The sequence below is a fragment of the Rhizoctonia solani genome, chromosome 16 (genome assembly GCF_016906535.1).
Source record: "Rhizoctonia solani chromosome 16, complete sequence".
NCBI lineage: Eukaryota > Fungi > Basidiomycota > Agaricomycetes > Cantharellales > Ceratobasidiaceae > Rhizoctonia > Rhizoctonia solani.
The window spans coordinates 2,103,213-2,122,746 of NC_057385.1; the positions used below are offsets into that span (position 1 = coordinate 2,103,213).

General features: G+C 46.9%; 8 protein-coding genes across 8 annotated transcripts; 5 read left to right on the top strand and 3 right to left on the bottom strand.

Annotated features, from left to right (window-relative positions):
- Positions 1–260: 260 nt before the first annotated feature.
- Positions 261–2,943, bottom strand: RhiXN_01922 (malate dehydrogenase; the record flags this gene model as incomplete). The annotated part of the gene is made up of 17 exons (XM_043321741.1): positions 261–624; positions 674–722; positions 772–1,325; positions 1,376–1,496; positions 1,548–1,600; positions 1,651–1,707; positions 1,760–1,790; positions 1,871–1,915; positions 1,964–2,054; positions 2,106–2,120; positions 2,171–2,232; positions 2,280–2,368; positions 2,423–2,490; positions 2,544–2,579; positions 2,633–2,659; positions 2,720–2,855; positions 2,912–2,943. The coding sequence occupies 17 exons, from the start codon at positions 2,941–2,943 to the stop codon at positions 261–263; spliced, it is 1,830 nt and encodes a 609-aa protein (XP_043187564.1).
- Positions 2,944–3,145: 202 nt separating this feature from the next.
- On the top strand, positions 3,146–4,367 carry RhiXN_01923 (mitochondrial import inner membrane translocase subunit TIM21; the record flags this gene model as incomplete). Its single annotated transcript, XM_043321742.1, has 5 exons — positions 3,146–3,410; positions 3,461–3,892; positions 3,949–4,130; positions 4,181–4,229; positions 4,276–4,367. 5 exons carry the CDS (start codon positions 3,146–3,148, stop codon positions 4,365–4,367), a joined length of 1,020 nt encoding a protein of 339 aa, XP_043187565.1.
- A 141-nt stretch (positions 4,368–4,508) lies between these two features.
- RhiXN_01924 (uncharacterized protein) lies at positions 4,509–8,279 on the bottom strand (the record flags this gene model as incomplete). Its single annotated transcript, XM_043321743.1, has 7 exons — positions 4,509–4,638; positions 4,689–4,843; positions 5,169–5,354; positions 5,894–6,959; positions 7,145–7,806; positions 7,861–7,982; positions 8,033–8,279. The coding sequence occupies 7 exons, from the start codon at positions 8,277–8,279 to the stop codon at positions 4,509–4,511; spliced, it is 2,568 nt and encodes an 855-aa protein (XP_043187566.1).
- A 354-nt stretch (positions 8,280–8,633) lies between these two features.
- RhiXN_01925 (uncharacterized protein) lies at positions 8,634–11,125 on the top strand (the record flags this gene model as incomplete). Its single annotated transcript, XM_043321744.1, has 8 exons — positions 8,634–8,842; positions 8,908–9,001; positions 9,057–9,206; positions 9,256–9,391; positions 9,442–10,526; positions 10,575–10,696; positions 10,746–10,880; positions 10,939–11,125. The coding sequence occupies 8 exons, from the start codon at positions 8,634–8,636 to the stop codon at positions 11,123–11,125; spliced, it is 2,118 nt and encodes a 705-aa protein (XP_043187567.1).
- Positions 11,126–11,315: 190 nt separating this feature from the next.
- On the top strand, positions 11,316–13,126 carry RhiXN_01926 (replication factor A2; the record flags this gene model as incomplete). The annotated part of the gene is made up of 12 exons (XM_043321745.1): positions 11,316–11,567; positions 11,695–11,789; positions 11,833–11,849; positions 11,901–11,995; positions 12,049–12,159; positions 12,220–12,359; positions 12,410–12,487; positions 12,541–12,616; positions 12,669–12,738; positions 12,791–12,938; positions 13,000–13,045; positions 13,097–13,126. 12 exons carry the CDS (start codon positions 11,316–11,318, stop codon positions 13,124–13,126), a joined length of 1,158 nt encoding a protein of 385 aa, XP_043187568.1.
- An 83-nt stretch (positions 13,127–13,209) lies between these two features.
- On the bottom strand, positions 13,210–14,955 carry RhiXN_01927 (DNA excision repair protein ERCC-4; the record flags this gene model as incomplete). Its single annotated transcript, XM_043321746.1, has 8 exons — positions 13,210–13,272; positions 13,322–13,369; positions 13,419–13,611; positions 13,667–13,712; positions 13,773–14,140; positions 14,237–14,361; positions 14,426–14,515; positions 14,548–14,955. 8 exons carry the CDS (start codon positions 14,953–14,955, stop codon positions 13,210–13,212), a joined length of 1,341 nt encoding a protein of 446 aa, XP_043187569.1.
- A 210-nt stretch (positions 14,956–15,165) lies between these two features.
- RhiXN_01928 (DNA excision repair protein ERCC-4) lies at positions 15,166–17,072 on the top strand (the record flags this gene model as incomplete). Its single annotated transcript, XM_043321747.1, has 8 exons — positions 15,166–15,242; positions 15,293–15,317; positions 15,370–15,417; positions 15,469–15,553; positions 15,617–16,230; positions 16,287–16,331; positions 16,384–16,551; positions 16,608–17,072. 8 exons carry the CDS (start codon positions 15,166–15,168, stop codon positions 17,070–17,072), a joined length of 1,527 nt encoding a protein of 508 aa, XP_043187570.1.
- A 76-nt stretch (positions 17,073–17,148) lies between these two features.
- RhiXN_01929 (DEAD/DEAH box helicase) lies at positions 17,149–19,507 on the top strand (the record flags this gene model as incomplete). Its single annotated transcript, XM_043321748.1, has 11 exons — positions 17,149–17,470; positions 17,518–17,653; positions 17,703–17,820; positions 17,872–18,117; positions 18,172–18,244; positions 18,290–18,492; positions 18,547–18,787; positions 18,841–18,900; positions 18,952–19,225; positions 19,278–19,357; positions 19,410–19,507. The coding sequence occupies 11 exons, from the start codon at positions 17,149–17,151 to the stop codon at positions 19,505–19,507; spliced, it is 1,851 nt and encodes a 616-aa protein (XP_043187571.1).
- Positions 19,508–19,534: the final 27 nt, after the last annotated feature.

Sequence of the window (19,534 nt, forward strand, 5' to 3'; positions counted from 1 at the left end):
CCCCCTCATTGTACTCATTCTATCGCATGTCTCTCTGTGTGTATTGTTCTCTTAGGTATCTTTTGCACTGTGGTCTTTCCTTATGTTTTACTTCTATCTCTCGTGTCTGTGACTTATTCTTATCGTGTTCGTTTACGTTGAATCCACATTCGTGAAAGTCTATTATGTGCGGTTTGAAGAACATAAGTGAGGGGGAAAATACTATCTAAAGAGTGGAGAAATTATAAGAGCATAAAACAACAGTGTATATAGATCTATGTCTAAACCAATTCTAGCGGGCGGTAAGTTGCATCCCACATCCTTTTCTTGATATACTCTTCTACATCGGCATTATCGCCCTTGATCTGAATCTTTGCGTGGCCCTCTTCCATCGCGCGCCTAACTACGGCGGCTGCAATATGTACACTGACCGAACGTACGTCGGCCAAGTCAGGCAACAGGGACCTATCGTCATTGGGTGCGAGCTCGGCCAAGGCTTGGACGCCAGCCATGATCATACCGGGCGACAGAGTACGTGATCGTGAAATGACGGTGCCCAGACCAAGGGCTGGGTAGCAAATAGCGTTGTTAGCCTCGGATATCTTGTGTGTTGTGCCGTCCGGCATTTGAATCAAAGGAAACGGTCTGAAACAGGGAATGAGTGATTTCCCTGGTGTTTGCACTCGAAACTTACGATCCAGTTGCGCACAATGCCTTGTAGTTTGTCCAGGCCATAGCATCAGCTATATGCGTGTTAGCTAAGCGATACGTTTTAAGGAGAATGGTGCTTACCAGGATCAATTTCAGCCAGAGATGTTGGGTTGGAAAGGGGCAAAATAACCGGTCGTTCACATCCCTTGGCCATCTCCTTGACCACTTCTTCCGTAAACGCTCGTGAATGAGTGCTTGTGCCGATAAGGATCGTTGGCTTGACCTCGCGTACCACGTCAATCAGCCTAAGAGCCTCTTGTTCAGCTGTCTCCCGTTTCCACCCTCGCACCTCACTTGGGTCACGCGCGTATTCCTCTTGGCCAGGACGAAGGTTGGGGTTTGATTTGAGGAGCAAGCCGTCGGCATCGAGGCACCAGAATTTTTTATTGGCTTCCTCCCGACTAAGGCCGTCGACCAAGACCATTCCCTGGCGAATTTGGTTTACGATACCCATCCCGGCGCATCCCGCACCATAGAGGACAATGCGTGAGTCAGAAAGTCGTTGGCCTGTGATTCGAAGAGCCGACATGAGCGCGGCGAGAGCTACCGCGCCAGTTCCTTGGATATCATCATTGAAGACTGGTACATGTGATTGATACTTGTCTAGAAGTCGCTGGGCATTCTTGTTTCCAAAGCTAAATTGCGATTAAGTGGAATGATAAGTATTTGAAGCTTGGAGACTTACTCTTCAAAATGAATTAGTGCGTCGGGAAACAAGGCTGAGACATGCTTGATAAATTTGTCAACAAATCGGTTGTATGGCTCGCCCCGCACCCGGGTATGTTTCCAACCCATGTAAAGCGGATCTATGCCAAGGTTTAGATGCCAAGTAACCCAGCGTAAAACGATCTACCCACCAGAGAAAAGCAAATGGTTATCCGTCCCCACATCAAGCACAACCGGCAAAATGCTAGGTATAGGTCAGGGGCATAGCTGTAGGCTTGCTATTTCTTGGCTTACCGATTGGGGTTTATTCCCGCGCCAAGAGTATAGAGGGCTGCTTTGCTGGTCGCAATTCTAGAACAGAGTCAGACGAAATTGGTCGCTTGTGAAATTGTTCGAGACTGACGTGATTCCGCCTACTCCTTGATCGCCAATGCCTACAGTACACCACAGGTGGCCGAAAATCAACCGGCTAGATGAGGATTTCCTTGAATATTTGCTTAGCGCGACAACTCACCGAGAATAGCCTCTGAGTCGGTAACGACGATCAGGTCGATTGGCCCTTTCAAGATTATTAGGACAGTGTAATTAGGTAAATGGGTACACATACCTGCATTTGGGTCAGAGACGTCTGGCTCATAGTTCAGTGACTCTACATGAGCCTCGAGTTGAGCACGCATGCCATCTGCGTTGGGGTAGCTCTGAATTTGATTAGTTTACAATCCGACGGTACTCGGGGATGATAATCATACGAGGAAGCATCCGATCTACGTGTACAAAATCAGTACTCGTTCTATTCGGAGTAAGTGATACTCACGGGCCGCCGGAAGAGATGAGAGAATTGCTGTATGGCTTCGCCGGCGGTAGGTGTGTATAGAACTAGGTCACGTTTTAACAGGAGTTTAACCGAGATCAAGGCCACTTACTGCTAAGCAATTCGGACAAATGGTCCTGCATTAAACGGTAAAACAAGACTTGGTTTTGGTCTCGGAGACTTGCAAGAAAGGCATGTTTCCTATTCATCGTATTGGAAATGTGGCGCATGAAAAGTCGTCGAGGGAACACGTACAAAAGGTTCGTAGGTTGTTTTTGAAGTTGGTTTCGTGCCCGTTCAACTTGAATTTCAAGTGTATGAATCTATGTACGTGGAATGGATAAGTCCTGCCGAGTATCAGAGAACGCGGACTCACGTCGTATGGAAGGAAACCTTCGAGGCCAAATATTGCCTAAATGATTAATCTCAGTATTCGCACGGTGCAATGTAGAGTTCGACACTCACACGTTCTTCCCTCGAGAATGCGGCACCCTGACCAGGGTCACACCAAAGTGTAAGCCAAGAAGTAAGAGACGACGAGAGCGAGCAAACCTTGTTCAAGCGTGGAGTATTTAAAAGCGCGTCTGCACGGAGACTGGTTTGAATAGGCACCAGATTTTTCGTTGCAGATGTTGCAGAAGCGATCGTAACCGGACGCGTTGGCACCAGTTGCTGGACCTGGGTTCGGCTGCAATAACACGCGATTTGTAAGATCCCCAGGTCCCATAAGACCACCAGGCTTACAATACACCGCGAGATACCGCACGTCTTAGCATCGTACCTCGAGAAAGAAAAGACCAGAAAGGTATCAGATAGTCAGAAAGAGAGTAGCGAAAGTATAAATAGATCGCACAACAAACGACCAAAAGCGAATGAATCGGTCTCAGGGTCTCAGGGACGTCATTCAGCGCTTAGCGAGGGCTGGACTACGACCATGTCGCTATTGGGGCACATCACACTTGGTCTACGGCCAGTACGATGGCGGACCAACTTAATACGGAGAAGAATGACTACGCACCACGAATCAACTTCGTTCTCGTCGACACGAGCGAGGTCCACCCAGTCTGGAACGAGCTCGCTGTATCACAAGTCGAGGCAGAGATCGCAGCCAAACGAGCACAGGGCACAGCAACAGCTACTGGTGATAACACAAATGTCGGTCCGTTTCAGCTCGGTATATCTCCAGAGGCAATGAGAGGCCCCAAGGTCAAACCATGGAAGGAACTTACCACTGGCGGCAAAGGTACGTTTCATTTCGCATCCCAGCCACTACTCCTTCTGATCTAGATACAGCCATGCGAGTCACTGCTCGTGCGAGCAATCTGACTGTCATATTAATCGGAGCCGGTCTCTCTGCTGTACTCGTTTACGCACTGGCAACTGAACTCTTTGCAAAAAATTCTCCAACGGTGATCTACGGCGAGTCATGCGACCGGATCCGTTCCTCTCATGAGCTTGCTCGATTCCTCATTCCACCATACAAATTCCACAACAACCCGCCCTCGACCTCATCATCCCCTCCTCGCCATCGAAACCGCCACATTTCGTCCCAAGTGGCTATCGATAGTTCCGGCCGAGAGCATTTATTCTTACATTTTTACTTGGACAGTACCGCTCCCAGTAATACACGAACCTCTTCGCCATCCTGGTTTGACTCGGATTGGAACTTTTCTTACCAAGAAGCTGCTCATTGGTTAAAAAGCCAGATTGTTTGTGGAGTCGATGGTGCCCGACGATCATTTGCCTATCTTACCGGGACGCCACTTCCACCCCCTCCACAGCCTGTCGAGCTTCAAGTGCGAGCGGTGATCGCACCGAAATAGGAAAATCAGGTGGAGAAGGCGCGTGGAGCTTTGCTGGGATCTTTTCATCGTTGAAAGGCAAGACCCGGGGTCTTGGTGGCGAGACGGACAAGGAGCGGGGGTTATACACCAGTGGAGAAGTGCATATTGATTTGGTCAAGGTACGTACTGCCCCGACACACATTCATGTATACTACTGACAAAGATACAGGACGACAATGGAATATACCAATATAGATACATTTTGGTGGACATCCCTAGTATGTACTCACGCATTGGTAAAACATCTCACTGATCAAAGTTCAGGCTCGCGATCATACAAACATAAACGAGTATTCGTAGAACGGGACTCAGCCGTCCGAGATGGTGATAACATTGTCATGTGGGAATCAAATTGATCAACCACAAACATGAATCGCCCCCATAACACTCCTGACTAAATATCTATTGCACCTCCCCTAACTGTTTATTCGGCGGGACAGCCCCAAAATCATGTATTCATTACACCCCTGCTACAATCCATGCATTCAAACTGCGGTTCAGTTGATTTGGACGTGCTCAACGATTGTGATCGACCCGGACAGCCCAACATTTGAGATATGCGCTGCAGCAGAGGTATCCTTGGAAGCCATCTTACGAGCGTGCCATTCGACTCGGGCGGGATCAGCCCTATCGTTTCTTCTCAGTTAAACACATACTAAACCCTTCAGTACACTAACCAGACTATTCCCCAACCGTCCTCGGCCGCGAATCGCACTAGGAGCGCACGAGATTGACCGGGAAATAATTTCTGATGCAAAGCAATGGTTGGCGCCTCTTCGATAGCCGACGAGTTTGGAGGAGTATTCGTCTCGCTAGTTAGGAGAAACCCCGTCTGGCGAGTTCCATAAGGCCCAGAGCAAGCGCAAAAAAACTCAGAGACACTTACTCGTGCTAATTTGTTTAGATCCCACGGCCAAAGTGTTCCAAGGACAGGTCCGCCCCGTCAAATACACTTGAGAGGAACCATCGTCTAAACCCTTGTGAAACGTATGCGCATCGAAAGCTTTGCCGACTACGAGGACATCTAACCAGGCGATCGAGTCAACAAGGTCTTGCCCAACTCAAAGCGAAACTCGAATTACCTCCGACGCACAAGCCCACCATCTTCTTCACGTTTTCCGGGTCAATCTTGACTTCTACGCTTTGGAATAGCACACCCTCGAATCTTTATCATGAGCAAAGGCCACAATCGCATTTAACGCCGGAATAAATCGACCATATGTCGCCTTTGTAAAAGGGAGGATGTAGACCTTTGCCGTGTTGGTTACTTCACCATCCACCAGTACTGTATCCCGCGGAAGTACCGAAACAAGATTTTCGAGATCTGGAGGAGGTAGGCTGACCTATATCCTAGCCCATAATATTCATAAGTCATCGACCTCAACCCAATCGATTGATTCTGGGATGAGACATACGCCAGAATCACGCTCGTACTATAGCCCAGTGCCCTGGTAACCGCAGCGGAAATGGGATCAGTGTCCAACAGCCTGTTCTGATCGGTTTGTCGTTTGTGAACACGAATTGCTGTAAGAACTTTCTGCATTATTGGTGATGGTTTAGATCAGACCCGGAACATCAATGAGGAACGTTATTTGAAAATGGTCGGGTTGTATGCGCTTTATATCTGACGTTTTATATCGTCCAGGGTTTCTGCGAGTCCAGACAAACTCATGTAAGAATCATTAATTACAAATGGCTACATAGTACAATTTTCCTCTTAAGAATCACAACCAGAAGATTAAATCCCCAAAACGGACGAACGATACACAGTTGTTCAGACTTTGCAAAGGACCTGGCGCGGAGCGCAAAGGTGTGGCGCAGCCACCTCATTCTTCTCTAATCTCATGAATCCACAAACTATACCCACGCGATATTGACGAACAACCCCAGCACAGTCGACAACACCACTTTTATCATAGTATCCGTCGAGCTGCGACAGGGATTCCACTACACGCGCATAATCCCCCAAAAACGGATGGGCGCGTAGTGAATCGATACATCCATGTCCTAGAGTGACACAGCGAATTCCTTCGATGAATACCGCATGGGACTCGGAATCTGACGACGGCTCGAGTAAAACGGAATAAACATAGTTGCAGGCTAATAACTTGGCTTGCTGAATTTGGGTAGGGAACACCCATGACCCGTTGTGGTAGATTGGATGCCATGGTGTAATCGCCAACTGTCCGATAGTGCACAGTTCCGTCATCTGACCGGAACATAATGTCCTTAGGACAGCAGCAACTCGTGCGGTGCCCGAGGGGGTACGAACAATAGTTCCTCGACCAAGTTCAGATAGCCTAATTTTACCGCTTTCTGTATCGATGTAGCACCAACCCGCGAAACAGGGCAACTTCTTCGAACGGTAGGATGCCATAGACCCGACGGGGGTATACATAGCAGGGATTTGGCTCCCAGGGCGGTACACGGCTTGGCCTCTCAACGAGGGAGTTGGAGGAGGAAGCGAATCAAATATTTGATCGATGTGGTCTCGAGTCGAGATGAATATATCAGAATCGCGTCCGTAAACCTGAAGACCTTCATCCTTGAAATTTAGACACTGCTGGCGTTGGTGAGAACGCGCAATGGAAGGAATGTAGTGCACGCCCCATCGAGCCCAGTTTTTAGGCTCAAGACCCAGGATAACTTGGGAGGTAATGTCCATAGCGAGAGCTTTACTGGGCTCATAATTCTTCAGGACCGGATCGTTGAGGTAGCTTGCAATGGATTGCTCGAATTGGCGTTGTAGCAAGTCAGTAACATTAGGCCTTTTTGATTCCTCGAGGATCTTGGATACAGCATCAATAAACGAGAGGCGAAAGACGTGATGTTGTAATACGATTGAGCTCTCGACTTCGTGGTTTGGCTCAAGTGCTGCGATTAGATTCAAGGAGACTTTGTCTGAGTGCGTATGAGGTAGGTGTTTGGCCGTTATCGTTACTCCTTGCCTTGGACCAGATCCAAAGCACGCAGGGGCAATTTGATAACAAAATCCTTCGATTGCCCGTACTGGATATCTCCTACCTTAATGCTGGCTCCCCAGCTCGAATAGGTGACCGGAAGCGCGCCCATTACTACGACTTGTGTCTCTGCTTTTGGGTCTTTTGTGACGACTTCTATATCTAAAACGCACCCTGTAGCCCAGGTCACCATGAGGTTTGCAAGGGCATGTACAAAAACGGTTCCAACCATGCCAGAGTCAGGGATGAATCCATACATTCCTTGGCCCAAATGTGCAATCTCGTCCAAAAGGCGAGAATCAAGGTTGTAACCGAAGCCAAAGGTGGAGATCGTGAATTTTGGCGCATCGGGCGACAGTGCGTCGAGGTAAGACTTGATCATTGGAATATGACCACGAGGAGGTTCGACATTTGGCTGGCCATCGGTAAGTATAAACACAGCGGATAACCTCTGTTCATCGCTATCCAGCTGAGTGCTTGTGCTATCCTGGATTTCTAAATTCGGGGTTTTAATATTGGGTTCTGGTGGAGCCCTTAGTTCTTGAGTGGGAAGAGGAAATGGTTGTGGCCGGTCAACTAAACCGATGGCATGGCGTAATGGGCCCCGTTGAGTTGCGAACATTGCTGGTACGGGCGGTGGGTGTGGAGGCGACACAGGACGAGTTGATGATTTTGGAGAGGCTCGTTTTCCGGCTGGAATATTCCCAGTCAGAACATTCATCCCAGTTTTTAGCCCGTCCCAGAGATTGGTCATTCCAGTTGTGCGAAGACCCTCGACCAAGCTCCAGACCGCTTCCCTGTTGTTATTATTCATGAATGTCAAGGGGGCTATAATCTAAGGCACGATCATAAATCGCCCTAACATTTGTAGTTTTAAAATAAAACGTACCTCTGCAGAGTCACTGAATGTCACAACTGCAATGCGATCATCGTCGCCCATAGATTCAATAATAGTGCGTGTCGCATGTTTTACAACATCGAGTACGGACAATCCGGTTGTCTCGTTCTTGTCTATTCGGAGAGGGTCAGCTGTCAAATAACAATGGGGAGTACTGTAATACCTTGTTCGCCTGGTACAGGGGCTTCAGTATTCATAGATCCGCTAACATCGATTACTAGACACAGATCTACCGGAGCCCGGCGGTCGGTCTTCTTCTCATTAAGTTGAGGTTTAGCCGGAGGAACAAGTGAAACAAGAAGTTCCTGGGTGGAAGGCTGAGCCACAAGAGAGACTTCAAAATTACCGGGTTGGTCCGTTAGAGCATATGCCGGCGGAGAGTCGGACGGGTCAGGGCTAGTGGAAACCATGGGGATATAAATCACAAGGAGGGATGATGTTCTACTCGGAGGGTTCAAGTTCGATTTATTAGTAGTTGAGCGCTTGTCGAGAACACATGATGTTGCACAGCAATCAGCTGGTTATGATAAGCTGTATGTTGCGAAACTACGAATGGAAAGCCGTTACGCGCGCTAGAACATCGGGTTTCTGAAGCTCGCCTATCAATCCGGTGCAAATTTACTCGGGAATTCAAAATGCCAGCTTTGGTTAAGTTAATGTGCCTATGGGATGAGAGTCAAGCCAAAGAAGGACAGTGTTGGCGCCGGGCTCACAACGAAGCCTAAATTGCTATGATTACGGTATGAAGTAAACTCGTCCACAACATGAGTCGCATTCCACCAGCCCTTGCATATCTCGTAATATATAACCCAACCCTACAGCCAAATCCAGAGGAATTGACAGATGATCGTGACGAAGACGATGTAGCTGAGCAAGCACACGTCTTATTCTACACAGCTCGGGAACGAGCCGTATCTCGGGATCGTATCCTACGCCAAGTGGGCCTTGCCAAAGCACTGGCGAACTTTGCGGAGTAAGTGAGTTTTAGATTAGCAACTAACCTACCTGATAAATTCATGTCTGACTGTATCATCCAAGGATGTTCACCTCACAATCTGGATTCGATAATGTTCATGCCCAAAAGAGTCGACTTGTTATGGTTTCACCCGAACCTAATTTTTGGATTCATGCTGTAAACCCAGTCCTATTTGTTACTTTTACAACGCTAACAGGAAGGGAAAATCTAGTGCGTAAACCTGGCTAAAACACCCAAATCAACTACCAAGAACAATGTTCCTTCAAGCGGTGACCAGTCGGCTGAATTCGACTATCACAGCAACTCGCTTAATGACGAAGTGCTCCGCACACAATTGCTACATACGTGCCAGAGTTTTAGGGTAGGATTCTGCGTATCCGGCCAATGCTGTCTCATGATCTTCAATCCAGTTACAATATGGCGGATTCGGCCAAATAATTCAAGCCGATGGTGTGCATTTCCTGGAGCGCCGGCTTGAGTCATATTTTACACCCTGGGCCTGGCAATGGAACGTAGGAGCTACCCCTGAATTTGGAAGCTATCTTGGTATGAGTATTCTTGAACTCTATCTCACTGTATATTGATATTCGGAGTAGGACTATCCATTCATCCACTCAAGAAACAATTCGCGACCTCAATAACTGATTATGCTCAACATGTCCCCAATGTTCCGACACTGGTACTAGCACCACCCCACATTATCACGGGCTCTGGATTACCATCAATTTCTCCCCTCCTCCCACTCGCGCGATTACTGGAGCCGCTGGTGCCACCTCCAGTACCAAGCCCTCAGCCTTCGCCCACCGTTTCGGCTCCAATTACCACTTCTGCCCATCTGAACGTGTTGGCGACTAGTGGAAATGTTGTGACTAAATACATAACGAAACCAGCTGCACAAGTAGTAGATCCTAGGAATTGGAGTTGGCCAGCCCTGCCATTCGGAAAGGGCTCGGTGAGGGACAAGGGGAGGGATCGCGGAAAGCCACCAACAAGTATCACAGTGGAGACTGGCAAGAAGTCCACGGAACCTTCCAACGAAAGCGTAGCTTCCTTTGAACCAAATTCCTCGAAGGACCACCTTGGGCTTCCAACTGATGAAGCTTTATCGAGAGTCAGTCGTTCTGTGAGCCCTAGCACAATAGACCACGAATCTCTTCTAGATGCACAGTTGGATAGGATCACAAGTAATAAAACTGATACTCCGGTCGACCCAGCATTTATACCACTTCCAATCGGCTCTGACTCTGATTTGGTGACTTCTGTTGATGACTTGAGTGAGGATAACCAAAGCGCCGGCCGGGGCCCAGCAGCATCTGACATGCCTTTCGAGTCCACTCTATTTACCGATTCCACCATGGCTTCCGATCGGGTGAATGCGAGCAATATTGAAACCGAGGAAACCACCAAGTCTCAGCTTACTAATGATGAGCAAGTATATCCATCAAGTGAACCGACGTCGGAATCCTTACAGGCGACACCCATAGCGTTAGCTCGAGTTGGACTTCCTTCAGAAGATATTGCACCTGCCCCTTCAACCGTAACTCCAACAACAGCTCAAGTCCAGTTTTCAACCCGCACGAAAATCGAAACAATATCTGGGTCTGTTAACGTTTGGCTTGATTCATCAGGTGAACGGGTTGGGTCGGATGCCACCCAGAAGCAACGGGTAGCTTGGATTGCTGTAAGCCATGCATTGTGGCCAAGTTTGATGTTGCTGACAAGACTCAAGATTCCTGGGATATTAATCGCGAGCGTCATTGCTGAAGAGGATAATAGTGTTTGGGAAAACGCAGCTCAACAGTTGCTGCTGGCTGTTCATGAAGTCATTCAAAAGAGGCGACTGACAGCTGCGTAAGTTGGCTCCCCACAGTATGGGCTCATCAATCTAATCCATTCATAGGGAAACTACTCTGAGAGCACTTAATACGACCAAAGTCGTTGCACATTATCCCGCTGCTCAGCTTTCGGGATCTTCTTCCCTTCCCCAATTCACATCTGAATCACCTCAATTATTCACTTCAGCTCGCGCTTTGCAGTACGTATATTCAACTGTATGATAAAACAGTGACGCATACAATTAACTATTTCAAAAGATTCGCAACATCCCCTGCGATCCGGGAAATCGTTACACAAACCCGGTGGGGTACCTGGTGTGCCGCACGTCAATCAACAATTAAAACTCGTGTTTACATAGAGGTGGATCGCAAAGATGCTAATTTGGTTGAAGTAGATCACGAGCTGGGAAGTGCTTGTCGAAGATGGGAGGAGAGCGATGCTTGATACCTAATATTTCTCAAAGTGTATTCTATCGAACTGTCTGCATAAATCTCAAGAGAAAAGCTGTAGCATATATAAGACTGTCATACCGTTAACGAAGGCTACTTACGTAATGAGCTTGAGCTGTGTGTAGACCGCTCTCCGCTTGCCACATCATCAAGTTTGCACCTCAATCCACTGAACAACCCACAACATGCCTCCAATTCCCGTAAAACAGCCAAAGACAGCCAAGCCATTACCTTTAGAAGCAACCCTTAAGGACTTGTCGAATATGCACTCACGAAATATTGACCTGTCGGTTTTGCTGGATCAGCCTGCTCAGGCTGTTTCATTGAGTGACCAGTCCGAGGAATCAGTCAAGCGGTCGCAAGATTTTGTCAAAAGTGTTAGGAATGCACTACAACTAGACGCAAGCGTTGCTGAACAAGGGGATCGGGTGGAGGATGTACGCGCGGCACTACAGGAAATCGAGGCGGGTTTCTCATAGAGGTTAGTCAAAAATCTCCCGATTAGCCCATCATATTCAAATGTAAAGCAACGTCGCCAGATTCTAAATGGCCCTGTTTCAATAGCCCATGTTGTCTATACTTCGAGGGCATGATGCCATGATCATGTATATTTACCGGTTCTCACGTGATAAACGCGACTCCGCTTCTGACCTTGACGCGTGTGTCGACTGCACGCCAACCGTTATATTATCAATCCTTAAGATATTCTAAAGTTATGAGTAAGATTCTTGCGTACATATCATGAGGAGCTCAAGTTAAAGGAACAATAGGTTACGGAGGTGGAGGCTACTATGGTGATGGTGGCGGGTTTCTTTCTGGAAGTCAAGTAGGGGGTGGGAGCCAAGGTTCGCCTTCAGGTGGCAAGGTAGGCGTTCAGAAATAATTATACTGTTGTATAATGTACAATATTTGCATCAGGCACGAAACGTCAACCAATCGTTGCGCCCGGTCACAATTCGACAAATCTACACCGCTGAGCAGACACATTCTGACGCCGACTATATCATTGACAACTCGGAAACTACTCAAGTACGTCGTTCAAATTTTTGGAATGTTTTCGCTTGTCGCCTCAATCAAGTTATTCTCTAGATTACTCTTGTGGCTCAGGTAGTCGCTGCTAATAAACAAGCCACAAATATCACCTACAAGTTGAACGACGGGACTGCCGAAATCAAGGCTAAGCACTGGCTAGAAAACAGCGAGGAAGAGCCAATAGGCCATGGTCAAAAGTGCGGTACCCCAGATTTTATGCTGATCTTGAAATTGACACTTTATTCAGTGAACATGTCTATATCCGGGTGGTCGGCACCCTAAAAACGTTCAGTGGTGAACGGCAAATCAACGCGGTTCACACCAGGTTTTTATGCTTACTTCTGGCCACTTTGTTTTGCTTAGCTCACGCGTTGGCAGGCTTGTGGTCGACCCCATGGAGATTTACTACCACCTTATCGAAGCACAATTGGTTCATCTTCATTACACACGTAGGGTAAGTGGACTCCCGCTATAGGATACAGAGCATTACTGACTGGTTGATAAAGGCCAACATTGCCTCTGGCGCCGTGTCTGCTGGCGCTCCTGCCGCCTCAGCATACCAAGCGGGCGGCAAAGGTTGTTATTTAGCTGAAACTACACTTTCCTTTAACACTCTTTATTCTGGCAGGTCAACAATCCAAGTTTGCAAATTTCCCACCACTTCAGCGCCGGATATTGGAAGTTTTGGAACAACTCATGCCTCAACACGAGCAAGGGGTACATGTCACAACTATTGCTAACGGCCTTAACGTACAGGCTAGTATCGACGAGATTGGGTATGTAGCACGTGTCTCTCATACTATTTGAACTACTTACGATTCATCTCTCTGCCTGCAGAGCTACCATGGAAAAACTGGCTGAGGAGGGTCATATCTATGCCACAGTGAGTTAGTTCGAACTGGTATCCCGGCTTTAATTTATCGTTGGTTCATAGATGGACGACGAACATTTTGCAATCTCGTAGATGTAATATTTGCTAGCAAGTTGTACTTAGCGATTAATCCGAATTTACGTTACGTATACAACCACCAAACGAAAATATTAATATTACACAACTAAAGTTAGGGGATCTTCACCCCAAAACACATCATGAACCTTTTTAGACAATGCCTGGGAGGAATTGTGGGTAATTTCTATTTATCAGTCATGGCTGACTCACTCGGTTTAAGATCCTGCTCTTGGCGACACCATCTTTTCTGTTCAGTATCTGCCTTTGGGTATAAGTAGGGAGTGTATAAACCGGTCACTCTACTGACTGTGATATCTTTGAACCTTTCGTGCCGGGCGTGGATATCAGGCTCCTGAGCGTATCCTTCGAATAGTTCCCTAAGGGTGGGAGCTTCTTCAATAATCCCGCCTGCTGCAGATTCAGTTATGTATCGGATTTGTTGCAGCATCTTCTTGTAAGTATCAGCTTTGGAACCACCGCATCTGACGTGCATATCAGTACTGTAGTAATTTCAGTTTCATTGCTCTACGAATTATTTGGTTTGTAGCAGCGCACCAAAATGGCAAGAAAGATTCCCGGATCCGTTTATATGGCCTAATCCCTGCAAATTGAAAACACTTGTATATAGCCCTATTTCTTCACAGATCGGTAAAAAACATACCAAGATCTCCGATTATATTGAAAAGCCACTGTGCAGCATCACTGGCCCCCTCCACTTGAACGATAAAGCACCTTTCGGATGCTTGTAGTGTTGCCAAGGCTGATTCTATTGCGTTTCGCTTGCTGCGACCCCCCTTGCGTTTGTAGTATGCGTGAAGCCCGTCGATCATAACAAATATTTGGGAGTGAGCAGTAAGCTGATGTGTACTCCGGAGTTCAGAGAGTGTTTCGGTAAGTGTCTCTTCCAAAACTGCGAGAGCAAGACTATCCGCTGATAGGAAAAGAACATACAGATCTTCCAAAGCATGGTAGGGTGTCACCGGTACCCATTCCTTCGACTTGTTATCGTATTTTGCTACATGCTGGCGCCTGAATCTTATTAGGGGTTCACTACGAGACGGCGGGCCAAAGAATAATGTGCCACAGCTATATGGGACCAACTTGGACTCCAAACAACTGACGAACGGATGATCTTCCAAAGTATGGGATATCTCGACAGTAAAGTATTTCAGTGTGCTCTTCTTATCGGTGACAAGTTTGTTGACTTCGCGATGTAACCTTCCTTGGTCTTTTCCCACCTGCTCTGGGACCTGTGAAATGTCAACCATCAGCATCTTAAATATAATAGGAGTTATAAACATTTGATGAATTTACGCCATTGGTCCTTTCTTTCTGCAGTGGTTTTCGGAAAGAAGCCTCTGGAGCCTGTTTCAAGATATGATCACGCTCCAGGTTTTCGTGGTGCTAGATTAGGTCATGTATCCTAAACTACTAACCTTGGGTGGATTATTCGAAACTTGGGCATCGTTTGGAAAAGCAGGCTGTAAGATCATAGTATCTTCTTCGCTGGAAGATATCACTAGGATGTCATCTTCAAAGTCCGGCTCAAAAGGCGACTGTGTATGACGGCTGGGAGTCGGGTTGCTACTGGAGCGAAAGCCGGGAATTTCAGACTTGGTTTTCTTTTTCAAAACAATATATTTTAGCCTCTCTTCCAATTCTTCAAGATCTTCGGAGTCACTCGAATCAATAACCAAGATGTCCAGTGGCTGGGATGGATATTGTCCACTTTCGCTGTTGGCAAGTGACGTCTGTATGGCAAACTGGGGCTGGTGCCTATCGGGCCGTGTGTCATCTTCGTAGTCAGATATGTCGATGATTTCTGGGGATTCTTCTTGGGTCATGTTGTAGTGTTATCAGATCCAAAACGAGTGCCGTAGTGATGAAGGTTAGGAGTATTTGTTGTCGCTCGATCGATCCTGGCCCGACGCGTATCCATTAAAACACCTTACATACGCATCTCAGCTCTTGTTTCCTAGCGCCACATTGGGTCGTTTGTTTCATCGTTCTTGTTTTCAAGCCTTCTGTCGTTCCTTGGTATCTTCCTGGACCATATGCCCTCTAAATCGCAATCTCTCAATCCTATTTTTACGAGTTGGCTGGAGCAGATGAGGGATGAATTGGATCCAGAGTAATTGAGCGCATAATTATAACCTAACATTTGCTGAATTGACGCAACAGATCTAACTACTGGAAAGTTTACAATGTAAGTCGGACAGAAAATGGTTAAAGCCAGGTTGGCTTACAGATCCTGGTAGCGTGCAGCCAAGTCGATGCGTTCTCACCCCAGGTGTCTCGAACATCCCGTGAGCAAGCATCCCTAGGTTGGCACAATTCATTGACTCATAGCTACAAAGCGAGATTCTTTAGAAGTGAGAAACGTCGGGCCAAAAATTCAAAAGCTACTTATTGAAAGGCACGAAGCTCAAGTTGGGAAAAACGGTTAGTTTGTCGGTCTGTAGGAAGTGTTTATCACTGACATCATGCTTCGCCACTTACTTTCAGCGAATCGTAGCCAACCTCAAGATTTAAGGCATACTGTTACCACAAGGATTTCTTCCGGCTCTTCTGCAAGGACTTGTTCCACTAAGCCGGCACCGAGTTCAAGTTCAGATGCAGACCTAGACTCGGAGCCCCCGGCGGTAGAATCTCTTCGCATCGAGAAGACTGGATCTACCAATCCCACGTCAAAATACTCGGACCGTACTAAACGGAAGCTTGGCCGCCCTCGAATTTCTAGAGCTATACCTGCACCTGCAGCCACCTCCGATATTGAATCTAACAATGGTAACGGGCCCGTATCTTCCAGAAAGATAGTAAGTGCGCTGGAGTTTGCCGACTTTGAACCGTTGGTTTTTCCAGCTGGCTCTTACTCAATCCAACTTATTCTGGACGAACGAGAGGTCAAAAGCACAACAAACAGGGACTACATGCTAGAGTATCTCAAGAAACGAGGGGTGAACGCTGTAAAAAGGTCGCTCGAAGTTGGTGATGTGTGCTGGGTTGCTCACATTAACGATGGCTCCGGTGAAGAGTGCGTTTTGGACTATATCCTCGAGAGGAAACGCATGGATGACCTTAAAGGGAGCATACTTGATGGTCGTTTTCATGAACAAAAGGTAAGCAAGGGCAGACTTGATCATGATAAAAACTTGAACCCTCCGATCGCCGCTAGTTTCGTTTAAAGCACACGGGAATATCTCATGTATACTACCTTGTGGTGAGCATGATACAATTTCATGATATCACTTCAAATCTAAATAGTGAAATAGGAAGATTTTGATACCAAACGAATCGCACAACATTGGAGAGACCAAATCAACACCGCACTTTCATCTACCCAGGTCGTTGACGGATTTTTCCTCAAAGAAACGACCAGTATAAAAGATACTCTGGATTACTTATTGATACTGCACAAGATTATTCTGGGAATATATGCTGTACGCGCGCACTTCCTTTTCTATTTCCGCTAGACCAACATAAAGCTCTAAATTAGGACAAGCCCTTACATATCATCCCACCCCATCATATTAAGCGTTACAGCTTTTTGGAACTGAAGCAGCACTTGAGCGTAGTGGACCCCAATAATGTATATCACACTACATACACAAGCTATCAAGAGCTCAACCGGAAGAACGGCTTTTATACTTTGCAAGACTGCATGGCACGTATGTTGCAGTGTATCCGTGGCTTAAGCGAAGAGAAGATCGCCGCTCTACTCGAGCACTATCCAACACCCCGATCACTTTATCAAGCATTCATCGACGCAGAGTTACATTATTCTAGAGACCAAGAGCTGAACCTGATAGGATTGAGAAAAGGGAAAGGGAAAAGCAAGGCTGCTTCGAACCCGGCCATATGTATGCTTTCAGACCTCGGAGGAACGGGGCGCAGAAAGATTGGACTGGCTTTAAGCAAGGATATTTACGAGATATTTATGGACTCTGAATATGAAGTCTAATAATTGTGACACACGTAGTATTTCCAATAGATTTCAAGGCAGGCTGTGGCTGTGGTTACTCGTTTGGCACTCTCCAATGTCCACCACAACTAAAACCTCGTACTCAAAGCGCGGTCGCTCTCGCTCACGATCTCCTCCGGCTGATGATCCCTACGATATTGGAGATTATGTTCCGTATGTACCAGTCGCGAAAAGGCGAGAAGAACGGGTCAAACGTTTGGAACAGCTCGCAAGTACAGACGAAACTGAGGCTCGTAGAAGACAGCGAGAGGAGGCCAAGCGCCGAGAAGAGGAAGCAGATGAAGAGAGAAAAGCGGATGAGGCCAGAGAGGAGGCTCGTAGGCAAAGGACGCTCTTAGATAGAGCTCAAGAGGTCAAGAAGAAGAAAGCTGAAGAAGGTGAGCACACATCCAACGTAGAGCATGTAACTGACCTATACTACCAGATGCTAAAAAGACCGAGCTGGAAAAACTAGAAGAAGCTGACAAAGAGATACTGGATGCTATTGCTAGCCGTAAGAAACTTGTTTCTGACTGGGAGCGTGCCAAAGGAATCCAATATACCGAGCCACTTAAGACAACGTTAGTTATGGCTGCTTTTCGATTTGTTTCTCTACTTATATTAATATAGATGGAGACCTCCGCGGTTTGTGAGAGAGAGAACGGAGGACCAAAACATTAAAATTCGGGAGGCTCACCATATAATCGCGGAAGGCGACAACATACCGCCACCAATTGCATCATTTGCTGTAAGCCTTTCTTTTATCAATACCCACATTTAATTGAATTGGCACAAATAGGACATGAAAGTTCCCAAACAGCTCTTAACACACTTTAAGTCCAAGCGGATATTTGCTCCAACGCCTATCCAAATACAGGGACTTCCAACAGCGTTCTCTGGTCGTGATATGATCGGCATTGCCTTCACGGGTTCCGGAAAAACACTTACATTCTGCTTGCCATTAATCATGTTGGCCATGGAAGAAGAGGCCAAGTTACCTTTCCAACGTGGAGAGGGCCCAGTTGGGATCATTCTTTGTCCCTCGGTATGCATTCAAAATGTTTTCGTGAGAAAGTTTGTCCTGACGGCGATAATTTAGCGCGAGTTGGCTAACCAGACGTACGATAATGTACTTGAATGGACCAATGCTCTAGCAACACCTTCAGAGCCCGGTGGGCGGCCCCCATACCCCCGCGTTCGTACACTCCTTTGCATAGGTGGCATTAACATGTCCGAGCAGAGTCACGTAATGGGGCAAGGCTTTCACATCGTTGTTGCTACTCCAGGTCGCTTGATGGACATGCTTGAGAAGCGCAAGTTTACCCTTGACAGTTGCCGCTATCTTTGTATGGACGAGGCCGATCGGATGATTGACCTCGGATTCGAAGAGGATGTCCGAACCATTATGGGCTTTTTCAAAGTAAGTCGGTGCGTATTTATAGATCGTCCTAGTGAACCAATGTCCACTGTATAGCACCAACGACAAACACTGTTGTTCTCCGCAACAATGCCTCGAAAGATTCAAGATTTCGCCCAGCAGTCCTTAATTCAACCCATCTTGGTCAATGTTGGCCGGGCTGGTGCTGCTAATTTGGACGTCTTACAGGTTGTAGAATATGTCAAGCAGGAAGCAAAAATGGTGTACTTGCTTGAATGTTTACAGAAGACCCCACCTCCCGTCATTATTTTCAGCGAGAACAAGAATGAAGTCGATGGTGAGTTTCAGATTTCCTTAGCTTTACAGACTATACGCCTTATTCTTTCATAGACATCCAGGAATATCTATTATTGAAAGGTGTAGAGGCTGTAGCCATTCACGGAAGCAAATGTAAGGTTATTCATACGCAATATACTTCATCTTGGCTAAATTATTGGGCAGCCCAAGAAGAACGACAATATGCGATCAAATCATTCAAGTCTGGAGCCAAGGATGTCATGGTCGCCTCTGGAGTCGCGTCAAAGGGACTCGATTTCAATGATATTCAGCATGTGATTATCTTTAGTATGCCGAAAGAGATCGAAGATTATGTTCACCAAATTGGGCGTACTGGGAGAAGCGGGAAGACGGGGATTGCCACTACGTTCGTAAATATGAACACTGCAGAACAAACACTACTGGATCTTAAGTATCTTTTGATGGAGGCCAGCCAAAAGTGAGCGAATCAAGACCTATATTTGCAAGTACCTGCTAACAGCATACACTAGAGTGCCACCATTCCTTCAATCTATCGAGGATCCACGGGCTGCACAAGGAGGTGCGCTGAAGGGTTGTCCAGTCTGTGGAGGTATGTGTGCATCTGTTTTACGCTAGGTTGGAATTTGACGTCACTGCTGTAGGCCTTGGCCACGGAATTTCTGCCTGCCCCAAGCTGGAGGACAACCAACGCCGTGTCATGGCGGCTCAACGTGGCGCCGATGGTGGAGGTGGATATTAATTTTCATTAGCGAGGCTTTTTTGTAAT